The sequence below is a fragment of the Scyliorhinus torazame genome, chromosome 17 (genome assembly GCF_047496885.1).
Source record: "Scyliorhinus torazame isolate Kashiwa2021f chromosome 17, sScyTor2.1, whole genome shotgun sequence".
Taxonomy (NCBI): domain Eukaryota; kingdom Metazoa; phylum Chordata; class Chondrichthyes; order Carcharhiniformes; family Scyliorhinidae; genus Scyliorhinus; species Scyliorhinus torazame.
Window position 1 is genome coordinate 53,560,539 of NC_092723.1, and position 13,639 is coordinate 53,574,177.

Below are 13,639 nucleotides of genomic sequence, written 5' to 3' on the forward strand. Positions count from 1 at the left end.
TTCTGTTAAGTAAATAATTTAAATATCTCAAAGCTGCTTTAAAAAACTATTGAGGTCAGGGGGTTGATTGGGTGAGGTGGTTGAGGTATGTGGGTTGTGTGGTGAGTTTGGAGATGAATTCGAGGGTTGGGGAGTCAAAGGGGTTCAGTGTTAAGTGTTGACTTCAACATGCAGGTGCCATCAAGATGAAAACAAGAGATAGTTTATTCCATAATGTTAGCATATGTGCACAAGTCATCGAGGTAAGCATCTTAATACTTGCTTTTCCATGAACTTATGGAAAGTCCTATAGAATATTGCTAACAAAACAAAATAGCAAGTTTTATGTTTCAGTACATTTAGTTTAGAAGAGAAAATCTCATCTTGCAATATTCCTTGCACAAGTCAGTGAATCTCATACTGTGTTTGTAGACCCATGGGAATACATGGAGATTTTCCAGAGATCTGGAAAATAATGCCTTTTGGGAGAGATGGGGCAACATGAAGGGGAGAGGCAACAGAAAAGGCAAGCCACGTGTTTACTGTAAATTAACATCAGTTAATGTTAGTCCTGCACAGGAAGCTGACTGGTTATCCACTCCCGAAACCTCGGCCGTAGCTGTTAGGTGCCTCTGTCACAGTTTTTAAAACTCATTGGAACAGTCATTTCTCTACATCCTGGTCAACATTCGTCCTTCAACTATAACTGCAAAAAATGCATTGAGTAAATTTAATTTGGTGCAAGTGGGGTACTGATGAGCAAAGAATGGCTGTCACATTTACCTATGTAACGGTCATTGAACTATAATTTATTGTATGTGAATCCCTTTGAGAAATCTGATTAGTACTAAATTAACCTGTCTCTAATTACAAATACATTTCAATCCCACAGGTGATTTTTCTTCCCGGTTTACCACTCCAGTTACCTCAGTTAATGTGGTATATCGTAAATATGTATACTGTTATGGGCCAGGTTTTAAAAACTCCAAAAGTGTACTATGGAGTCCACCTGACCAAAAACTTTGTTCAACTTGGCTAGGATGAGCACAAGAGCCTTGTGATTCAACAGTCGTCCTAGACACTTTAATCACCTTTATTCTAAGAACTTAGTTAACATTTATATAAACACACAGCTACATTAATCTATGTATAACACTTAATGAATTCCCCCTTAACTGTTCCAATTCAAAAATTAAATTCCATAAACCAAAATCCCTTTTCAAGGGCATGGCCCAGCACTCTGCATTCTCACTTGAATAAGACTGGCTTTCCCCAGAGATTCTGACGCCGTCTCACCAGGTTTAAGCCCTCCGGAAAGCAAACTATATGTTTTAAGTTACTAAAGTAGGTCTCTGTAATCAATGTTTTTTTTTACTGGAACAGATATGTAAAATAAAAATAGAGACACAGGCCAAAGCACTTCTGTTCTGTCCACAGCAACCAAATCAAAAATGAAAGTAAAACTCACAGCCACAGCTCAGCTCCACCCACACAATGACATCACTGAAGGCATGTGATAAGACAAAAACCTTTCTTAAAGGGACACTCCCATGACAATATATATATATATATATGCGTGTATTCATTTAATAACAAAGTTACCTGCAGTATAGAATCCTTGAAAAAGGTTTTACTAGTGGAGCTCTAAATTGATAACCAAATTTTCAATACAGTAAAATAGTGCTAATCCCACCAAGTTAATATTCCCATTTATGTAGTGTTTCAACAAATATTGTTTTGCTGGAATATATGATCATTACACTTTTGACTGGAGAAGTGGAGAGAACTTTGTAGGTTTACAGCACAAATGCAGCCCACTGTGTCTATGTCAACTCCTTGACTGAGCAATACAAAAAATAATTTGATCATTCCTCATTGCTGTGCATTGTCCATTTTATCAATTATCCAGCCAAAATGAACTATGTTCGTTTTTGTTGTCTTCTTTTAAAACTGCATGAACAAAGCAAAAATAGGCCAGTGGTAAAAGAGCACAACAAACTGCACACCACCCAGGGCAAAGACATCAAGGACAAATTACAAAGGCGACATCAATCCACAAATTATATTCCCACACTCTACCTATTTTGGACCACTGCACTAAGCTCAGAATGCCTCAACCAAAAGCCAATTCCTGGAATTAGACAAAAACATACCATTTATTATTAAGTGAGGTCAAAACAAATTTAATTGGCATGCAGTTAATATTACATTCCAATCTTGGTACGAGAGGTTTTATTTATTTATTCAAAATATTTTGAATATTGTTTATAAGGATCTGCAAAGCCAGTTTGTGCCTTACTTCAAAGTAAATCCTAGAATGGTCAAGGGCAAGTTCTTATGTAGCCTGACTTATTTCTCTTATCATCTCAGAAAAAAACTTAAAAAAGAATGACACCATAAAGAGATGCTGATTCTTAACCGCAGCAGAGGAACAATGCGTTTTTCTGGTTGGAGTTCAAGAGAATTGTTCATCACTTCCCATTGGGAAAAAAACCATTTGCATCCTTGGAGCTTCACTTTCCTGAAAATATCTAAGAATGGATTAGAAGCACCATAGAAAGTGCTTTATTTTCTAAATCAAAGTTCAGTTGCAAAAACAAAAGATGTTGCATGAAATTTGTTCCCAGGAGTGGCGGCAAAGTTTTTTTTAATGCAAATAGTGCAGTGACAATGAATTAACTCAATACATTTTCATTTCATAGGCTTTAGTCAGCTTTGTACTTAATATATTCTGTGAAACAGCCACTGGTGAAATTCAGTAAAGTAATGACATAACAGCCTCATTGTTGAATTAAGGGAAAATATTTCCCAAGGTACAAGGTGACACCAAATTAACATGCTGGAGACATGCTCTGGCAACTTCCATTGAATTAAAAAAAATATTGAACTGGTTCAAGGCATGTAATAACAATGTATTTAAATAAAGAATTGTCACAGCAAGAAATCTTTTATTCATTACAATAGAAAGTTTGTATTTTATCAGATCTGATCAATCCTATTTTGAGTTTAAACTGTCTATTGTGACAGAAACTATAGTTCACCAAAAGAGAGTCAAGTTATTGTGGGGGAAAGCCACTGTGTCAGATGACCTGAATCTGAGTTCATACAATCCACAATGATTCAATTGTTAAAACAAACCAGTTAACGGCTAGATTTGATCTCCAGTCTTTGCTGAGTTAGCAGATAGAGCAAACTGCAAGGGATTTATAAGGCCATCAACATTCTTGATTTCTCACTGGACACACCACTTATTGAGGCTTATGTATGAATTGCCAGAGGGCTGTTACCACCTTTGGTCTGTTTTCCAACATGCACCTGCATTTTTAGCAAGGGATAAAAACTGGAAGGGATATGAAAATAACAGTGGCAGCACACGTAAGAACTTGTTGATATGATGCATCCAAACACTGAAAATTAACCATGTTTCTTCTTGTATAAGGAAATCCTTAATTTGAAAGAAGAAAATCCCACAATGGTATGATTTTGAAGACCACTGAAGTTTTTGTTTCTCAGATTAAATAACTAAAATGGGTAAAATTAATCACCTCATTCTAAATACCGTTATAGCACATATGAATTGGATAAAATTCAAGATGCACACAAATACTTCAAATTCATTTATTTATATTTGACAAAATACATTTTTCTGACACTCTATTGAAGCCCGTTTCATGCCGGTCGGTACAAGATGTGAACAGCTCTGTAAGCAAATGAGATCTCAATTCACAGACAATAAATAAAATCTGAACAGCTAATGTAAATTCCACACACAAAAGACACGTACATCAACCATACTTAACAGTCTGCAGTGCACCAATGTCCAAGTATGAGCTCCAAGTTTAACCACATATATTGAAAGAAAGTTAAAATGCTAATAAAAATTAACTTTGGACACAGCTACTGGTTCGCAAAATAGACAAAAATGGATTCAAGTGCATTTGGCCATTAGTATAAAAGTTCATTCTAAATTTTCAAGTAATTGTAAAACTAGACATTCTGCACTAATTTATGCAAACTTGCAATTAACATTCATAGTGAAACCGCTGCATCATATACATATGCTGAAATAAACAGCACAAACAGCAGAGTAAATTCTCCCACCTCATGAAGCCAGGGTTGGATTTGTACCAGGTTGTGCTACTGGCCCAATGTGAAGCTCCAGCCATTTTATGATCCAAGTCAAAACAGTACATTCACCAGGCTTCTGATGAGGGGAAACTTAAGCATGGCTTTCCTTTTTTCTTATATGTTGATTGACCACCTTGTGTATTTTCAGCAATCGATTAAGATATCCGGCATTTTAAGATTTTATTTTCAAATCTCCTCTTCGAAACCCAATATTGACCAAACCATTACTGATCCCAAATTAATCAGTTGCAGTGCAAAATGTAGTTCAGGATGCACTATTAAAAGGCAAGGGTTGAAATAATGTCTCATGGATAGAAATTCCTTCTAGACCACTAAATATAGGGGTCTAAAATAAAGCAAAAATGTAAATAACTTGCACCACCTATCAATGCTGGCTATGGCACAGGCTTACTTTAAATCAATTAATCCATTATAGTACCATCATAAATCCCCTTGCAGTTTTCCTAGCATCCTAATCATTTGATACTATTAAGGGCTAGGCCCAGATTTGAAGGAATTGAACGAGAAAAATATATTTTGACAGCAGCCAACCCAGTGTCACCATCATTCACAGTGAAGGCAAGATCTAGATTCTCCCTGTAACAAAACTCTTCACAAATTCTTTAAACACGGACTGCACTTCTTACAACTTTAATATGTTCGACAAGAAAGAGACAGAGTGACAGTTTATCTATTCTGCTATTAGGTTTATTAGCAAAAACCAATCAAGGAACTAACACATTAGTTTAAAATTTATACTGCAGTTGAGTCTTAAACTTAAAATATGAATGGTTATGGATTGGAAGTCATCACTTATGAGAAGCCAAGGCAATTCCAGCATATAAGACAGAGCAGCAGCATGAAGTTCAGATTACTCGCTTGTTTATACTGGAACGAGTCCCGAAATAATGGCCGTCAGTGAGAATGGAGTGGATAAGTTTCTGGTTTGTACAATTCAATTGTAATTGAATTATTTTGTCTATTCCACAGCAATGTTTAGACTAGTTTTATGCCAGTAAACATTAGATATAGATCAACAACCCTCGGGCTTTTGTAGTATAGGAATTGGGAACAGTAGACAGGAGTTCAAACTGCACCATGGCAACTTATGTTGAATTAAATAAATCTGGAATAAAAAGATATCATGATTACCATTATGGAAGCTATCAAATTGGCATTAAAACCCCAACTGGTTCACTAATGTCCCTTCAGGGAAGAAAATCTGCTGGCCTACCCAGTCTGGCTTATACGCGACTCCAGACCTACAGCAATGTAATTGCTCTTAATTGCCCTCGGAAATGGCTTAACAAGCCATTGAAGGAGGCAACTCACTACTACATTTTTTAAGACAATTAGGGATGGACAAGAATTGCTGGCAATGTTAATGATGCTGACATCCTATGAATGAATGACAGGAATAATCTCAACTGTGTACTACCCAAAACAGTAAAACATTTCATTTATAGGGATAAGGTGTCCTTTATGGTTTTAATACAAGGGATTTGCATACCAAATGCGCTCTCATCCCCATTAGTTAGTAGTCTCAATCACACCCAATGCTGATCTATAGGATGCTGAATCAAATGAACGCTTTCAACTCCAGGATCTCCAAACACCTAATTTGAAATCCGGTATAGAACATAGAAAATACAGCACAGAACAGGCCCTTCGGCCCACGATGTTGTGCCGAACCTTGGTCCTAGATTAATCATAGATTATCATTGAATTTACAGTGCAGAAGGAGGCCATTCGGCCCCGAGTCTGCACCGGCTCCTGGAAAGAGCACCCTACCCAAACTCAACACCTCCACCCAACACCAAGGGCAATTGTGGACACTAAGGGCAATTTATCATGGCCAATCCACCTAACCTGCACATCTTTGGACAGTGACCCAAGCCGGAATCGAACCTGGGACCCTGGAGCTGTGAAGCAACTGCGCCATCCACAATGCCACCGTGCCGCCCTTAAGAACAAATAAATCTACACTATATCATTTTACCGTAATCCATGTACCTATCCAATAGCTGCTTGAAGGTCCCTAATGTTTCCGACTCAACTACTTCCACAGGCAGTGCATTCCATGCCCCCACTACTCTCTGGGTAAAGAACCTACCTCTGACATCCCCCCAATATCTTCCACCTTAAATTTATGTCCCCTTGTAATGGTTTGTTCCACCCGGGGAAAAAGTCTCTGTCTACTCTATCTAGCGACACATCTGATTGTTTCCAATCCAACGGGACCCTTCCAGAATCCAGGGAATTCTGAAATACCATAACCAATGCATCTATTATCTCCACTGCCACCTCCCTTAATACCCTAAGGTGCAGGCCATCAGATCCCAGAGACTTATTGGCCCTTAATCCCATCAATTTATTCGATAACGTCTCCCTAGTGATGGTTATTGCACCAAGTTCCTCCACATTAACTGTAGTTTTTGGCAATTTCTTAATATCTTCTACCATGAAGACAGAGGCAAAATAATAATAATAATAATCTATTTTAGATGTTTTTATTCTTGCATCTATTCTTGGGAATGAAGCTGGTCATCTGCAAAATCACCAACTCTACAGACATTTATCTCGACATTCTTTCATCTGTCAGTTGTCAAGGGTCAATAAAACTTTATTTGAGCCCTAATTTAACCGCTTGGGACAGCCATGTGCGTATAGACGCATGCAAATGTGCAACTTAAAAAGTTCCTATTAAAAAAAGCTGCATACAAAGCAATAGATTTTAATTTATGATGTATGGTTTGTAATAAGAGATAAAAAGTACATTTTTACTAAAAACTCTGCCTCAATTTTTAAAAATCACTATTTTTAATTTAACATTTACTGAGAAACATCTTCAGTATCCTTTCACATTGCTTTGGGGAGAAGCTAAATAATAGGTTGACTACTTCAGAGTATTTAGTGCATCCAGTCTATACACTTATCACGAGCAGTCACCTTGAAACAGGCTGCTGTGCACCCAGAGCTGCAGGAAAAGGGAGCTGAGCAAAGAAAAGGCGGTTGAAAGGAGACATTTTTAATTCTACATTTTCTCCAGTCTAATTATTTCATCTTAACCTCACTGCTAAAAAGGTCTTGGAAGTTGTTCCAATTCCAGTTTTGACCATCACAACCTGCCAGACATATACCAACCCACCCACCATCAACCCCCTCCTCTCCAGGAAGTTATGTTGGAGTACAACACGCTCAAATTAATAGTCGGAGTGCATGCACTTTTAATCTTCATTTTAATTCAAATTGCATCACCCAAATAATGATAGTGGTTAACAGCAAGTCAAATTGTGATTTGTAAGTCTCTTGTAAAGGATAAAAATAATTTCATTTGTTAATATAAGTTTGATTTATTGTTTAAAAAGTCAAATATTGCTATTTTACAAACAGCATTACTCTTGACCAGAAAATGTATTATAAGGGAGTGAATTCACTGCTGATCCACTAGGTGGTACAATCAATTATTTTAAGGTGCACTGAACTGGACCAATACAAGTTTCAGTTCATTCTTGAAGTCCAAAGTTCATTTTTCTTTTGACAATTGTAAATCTGATGGTGATTCTAATGAGTCATTAAGCACATCGAAAGAATAATGTCATTTCTGCAAAAAACAAACCTTCATAACACACAAGCTGCACCTTATGTAAAGTAGTTCTTCCAATGTTGGAACCAATAGCGCCACAAGAATTTAATACACTTACTGTATTCAGAGCGATAAAAACTCACATTTAATAGAATAATATGCAAAGGTGACAATGCATTTAGTCCTTTCCATTTACATACAATTGCTGTACAACATTATTTCAAACCTGAAATCAGTGGTCTATTTAACCATAAAATACAGATGTGTTTACAAGCTTTAAATAACATGTACATTTCCCAACATGATAGAAATGTGACAGAAATGTTCAAATTATAACACTAAATTATATCTAATAGCATATTCAGAGCTTTTAAAAGGCCACCAACAGTTGCATAATGTAAATTCCCAGCAGTCTGAACCCTCCTGTGGAGATTTCATATGTACATAATCTTCATTCTGTATAAAAGACTTTAATAGTTCAGTCCCTTTGTATTCTATCCAGTAACAATACTACTGCAAGCCCCATTTTGCACAGGATTTTTAAAATAAAAACCAGCCAATGCATTTTCAATAACCTGTAGGCTTGACTAAGGTAAACATAAAACACAAACTGACGGCCTTTTCTGTGCCACTGATTATATATATATATATATATATATATTATAGACACACACACATTATATATATATATATATATATATATATATATATAAAATATACACATTTCGATTTCAGTACCATATTTCATTGCCTATAATAGACATTTTAGCCACGGAATGCACTATACAAGTTACTACATTTGTCTCTGAATTACATTAGTTTTATTAAGGACTATGCAATGGGTCTTTGGATGGATCCCTTCCCTGAACTCTATAGTATTTATAAGGAGTGCTCGCTACAGAAAAGTACCTTTTCATGTTAAATTCCTGCAGCAGTGGTACACAGAGATAGAGTATATTATTCATCATGCAATGAAAATCTCAGAAAACGTGTCTTTGAGTCTACATTAAAGTTATAATGTCCTTTCAGTGTATAAGAATAAACAAAACAGAAGTAACTTAAAACTAGCTTTAAAATAGGAGATGAAGCACAAAACGTCTCAACAGCAAAATGCAAAACCAGATATAGTACATTAAAATGCATCTTTGAACCAGCCTCAATAAACAACATCAATCTGAACTAACTTTTTCTCAGAGTTTGCTGGATAGATGCAAAAAAATCAAGAGTGGCGACCACTGAGAGCACAAATATTAAATTTCATACAGTCGCAGAGACACAACCAAAAGCCTCTGATTATTTTAAAGCTTTCACTACAAACCAAATAAAAAAGAAATTAACATCCACTGCTGATAATGAAGGCAACAGAAATCAGTGAAAGGCAGTCAATTGAATAAGATCACATTAAAATAATAAAACAGCATATTGCACATACAATTAATACTTTCTGTCCCATACAGTCTAGCTGATGGTTTTTATTTAAGAAAGAAATAAGCCATGTTCTGCAGTGATTTTAATTACTGTGCAAAGAAGCGAATACTGCATAACAAAAGATCCTTCCCAAAACGCAGCCAATAGACTGAGGTGCAATGTTAACGTGACTGAAGCAGTTGTGATAGTGGAAGGCATTTCTTAAAGCTGTTTCTGAAACTCTACAGGTTGCAGTTCAATTGCGAGAAGCTGCAAGCGTCACCTCACCAAATAGACACACTCAGTACTTTCTCCCCAACAGTTCTCACAAACAAGGTTGTTTGAACGCAGCAATTAAAGACCTTATAGTTGCTGCATAGGACCATAACCTGAGGAATCTCAACAGACATGAAATGCAGGGAGACAGCCATGAACAGACAAAATCTAAGTGTGAGCTCCTCTCAATGCCAAGGAGAATATTCTTTATTGTGATGGCTTTCGCAAGAGCAAGGAGGCTCTTACAGCTGATTTTATTCCCTTCGCCTCTTGCTCAGAAAGACTACTTTCATTTTGACAGTTTACTAATAACTCGGATTAGTGCGCCATTCTCATCTTTCAGTCTTTGGTTGTCCGATTTCAGTTCTGTTAAAACCTGAATGGAGAAAGAAGTAGTTTCACAAATGTTCTCAAAGTATGAGTTAATTAAGTTTCTGCTATTCACCCTCCACCCCCGACAGAAAAAGCAGATCACTTAAAAAAATATCCACCTTAAAGCAGTTGAACAAGTTAAAAGTGCTTCTGTTTTTGGACTCAACTGACAATGCCAACTCTAAGCAAAATGGGTGGCACCTAAAACTGGGACTGAATACTACAACTTTGGCAGTTCTGCAACAAAGGTGCATGGTCTTAAATTGGCACTGAAAATAGCCAATTTTATTCTTGGTTTCAGAAGGGCAAGATTGTATGTTAAAATTGAAATATTTTGACAAAAGTTTCATACATTGTTTTATTTGTTGACTACTAAACTAATATTCAGACTAAATGTAAAAGGTTCTTTTTTCAAAAAGCAGCTTTTGCTGACTGAAGATGACAGTAAACTCTAGTCATAAAACTAAAGCAATTAGCAAACTGCAACCACTTTAGGTTCAATATCCTACGTTAATTGTTCATAGTTGAAAGCTTTACTTCAAATTAAATACAGGTTACTCTTGTGGAATAAACATACATAATCTGAATAACTTTTCAATTCGAATGAATTATTTGTAGATGAAAATCTGGACGACAAAACTGACGCAAAATATCCAGCTATGCTAAGTCCACATTTGTGTGCAATGTTGAAAAATGAATGTGCAGCTATTAAAATTGGCCACAAGCGATGGAGAAGGCAAATTTCTGGACAATCCTACTGGTGGCAGCATTGGGTGATACAGAAAGTTGGAGCACTAACAGCATCAGAATAAGATCTAATAGTAGATAATTCCCCTTTTCAATAGAAAACCAAATTAACATTGAATTTGGATGGCATTACAAGATTAATTTAAATTTAGAATCCTGTTGTGAACTATACATGATCAAAACCTTTATTTGCAAAACATTTGAATGCTTTTATATTGTGGAAACATACCACAATAAATAAAAACAGTTAACAGAAACAAAGTGCCATTACTGCATTCAAGTCAATTAAACTCATCTGTTTGAGCAGCAATTCCACAAACGTCCTAAATCGGATGAAAGTCGGAGACATTAAGGAAGTATAACAGGTGTCCCAAGGTGTGATGTGGATCAATAAGTCAATTATAACTTTTCCTCTTGTGAATCTCCATTGTGGAAGTTTTTATTTCATCCCTTTGCCATGTTTTACACTCTATTGATTTGGACAAGTGGAACCCATGGCTAAAATAAAATATAGGATAATTGACAACTCATAAGCTGCATGGCCTTTCTTGCTCATTATAAAAATGGTCTTCTGGGAGACATTTAGAAACAATCAAAGTGAAGATTTAGGGATGCTTCAAAATTTTTAAAAATAAAATAAAAACTGAATTAGATACACGACAGAGCTCAAAACACTTCTCAATCCATTCATTTTCATTTTCAATTCCTTGTGCCTTATGAATCGGGTACTGATGTCCTGTATGATTGTAGAAACATTATCCACAGAAGTTGGCTTTCAACCATGTGCACAATAATGCTAGCACAATACTCAAGTGAAGTAATGAATCAATTTGAAGCATCAAAATTGAAAATGTAGACAGTGCCCATAACATTATCAAATTCTACAGGAAAATTATGATGCATTTCCTTCCTGCTACACTTACATGTGTAAAACTGGACTTCTGATATTACAAATATTTAGAAAGAATATTCTGAAGGTTATATTAAAATAAATCTTTGGACTGAGTTTTAAAGACTGTTTCAAAATGGCAACAAGCTACCAGACATAATTGTGGATTTCAGACTGGGTCTGGTCTTCTGAGGGAACAAAAGACCATCTTTACTGTAATTATGGTTCACTATGGTCTTGTCCATATTGAACCAAAATTGTTGATGTCGCATTGTAATAATGTAAATTGTGCCTTGGCTAAGACAAAAGAATCACAGGTGAGAGAAGGGCGATTTGAAGTTGATGCCCTATTTGGGATACGATTTAACATTTTGTACAGGTCACATGATAACAGCAACTATCTTGGCTCTTAAAAATGCATTAAAAAGGGCTGAGAAAAGCTGAGAGAAACAAAGACATCTTCAAAGAAGCAGATAAGAGCTTCAACATAAGGGGAGTGCAGACATCAAACCACTGTAATCAACCAAGTTGAAAAGGGCCAAAACCCAGCTTTTTGAAAGAGAATTAAAAAAACTCCCCTCTCCCCAATTCCATTTACTGAAATCAACCTCTGGCAATTTGAGAGCGGAAGCCATTGCAGTTGCAGACACGGTAGCACAATGCTTAGCACTGCTGCCTCACAGCATCAGGGAGCCAGTCAATTCCAGCCTTGGGTGACTGCGTGGAGTTTGCATTTTCTCCCCGTGTCTGCCTGGTTTCCTCCCAAAGTCCAAAGATGTGCAGGTTAGTGGGTTGGCTATGCTAAATTCCCCCATAGTATCCAAGGGGGTCTGAATGTCCTCCTACAGCGCTGCAGGAATTCTATGGTTCTACCTCTGCAACCACAAGGCCTTCACTTCAGACCTTCACTGTGTGCGTATGTGTTAGTAAATTTATCTTTTAAGTAACTTCCAGAGCAACAGGGTGAAATAAACCAAACTTTTCTGTTTTTGAAAGACAAAAAAGGCTTTCCTGTTGGGTTATTTTAAATGGTATTCTCACTCCACAGGTAAGAAAAAACATTGACATCTCCGAATACATTATTCACGGGTAACTTTTGGGGAAGCATTTTTGAATCGTCCGAAATGCAGCTTTGATGTTTGCGATACTCAGGTTAAGCTGTTGGTATATAATACTAATTTTATTCATTTACTTGATTCCAGGTAGATTAAAACTAATATATTTAAAAATCAATTTTTGGGTGTAAGTTGTAATTCTAATGATTTTAAGTGGTTACCCTAATAAGTTACTTTGGAACATTAACTTGTTGAGACAAACTGGTGGGTGTGGGTCCTTTGACAGGAGTCTAAAGCAATCATTAGGAATGACATTTTATCACAATGAGCTAAGAATACAATGCTAAGATGTATTGAAGCTAACTGAATTTACTTCCTGCCTCTACAAGCAAGAGTAGCTAAGTAGGTGTGGCAAGTAAGATTGCATGATGCATCACTTACATGATATTTTCCAGAGGTAGTACTATCTTCGGCCTTTTTCTCGGCTTCAGAACAATAGAAAATTCAATGATCATAAGATATAGGAGCAGAATTAGGCCATTTGGCCCATTGAGTCCACTCTGCCATTTGATCACGGCTGATCTCATCCTAGCCTTAACTCTACCGTCCTGTCCGTTCTCCGTAACCCTTCAATCCATTACCAATTAAAAACCTGTCCAATTCCTCCTTAAATTTACTCACTGTCCCAACATCCACCGCACTCTGGGGTAGCGAATTCCAGATTCACAACCCTTTGGGAGAAGTAGTTTCTCCTCAACTCAGTTTTAAATTTGCTACCTCTTATCCTAAAACTACGACCTATGTGCGGTCTAACTATAAAAAAAAGTCGGTTTGGGGGGGGGGGGTGCGCGCTCCTCCACGCAGCAAGAGATCAGGACGCCATTTTTAAATGGCATCCCAATCTCTCAACCTCCTGTTGGCATAGAGTACTCCTGCATTCCACTTCACACGGGCAGGGCATCCTCCAGCCCTACCCCACGATCTACCGGCCGCGTTCCATACAATCAATGAGAGCGACACCATATCCAACGGCCTCCCATCATTCAGCAGGCACCCGGCAAGTGGTCACGCTGGCGCCGAGTAGTACTCGCTTTGGAAAACGTGAATATGGCGGAAGGGCTTCTGTGGGGAGCCAAGGATGCGAGTAGCAATCTTTGCTCACAGGCAAAGAGCCCGGGTGTGCTGGGCTTGCCACCCCTG

General features: G+C 37.2%; 1 protein-coding gene across 3 annotated transcripts in view; it reads right to left on the reverse strand.

Annotated features, from left to right (window-relative positions):
* Positions 1-7,815: 7,815 nt before the first annotated feature.
* LOC140393875 (protein phosphatase 1 regulatory subunit 12A-like) overlaps positions 7,816-13,639 on the reverse strand; it is a 323,102-nt gene continuing 317,278 nt past the window's right edge. For all 3 annotated transcript variants that reach the window (XM_072480443.1, XM_072480442.1, XM_072480441.1), the window contains one exon: positions 7,816-9,752. In XM_072480443.1, coding sequence (XP_072336544.1) covers positions 9,666-9,752 — 87 coding nt within the window. In that variant the 3' untranslated portion in view covers positions 7,816-9,665. The remainder of the gene's footprint in view (positions 9,753-13,639) is intronic.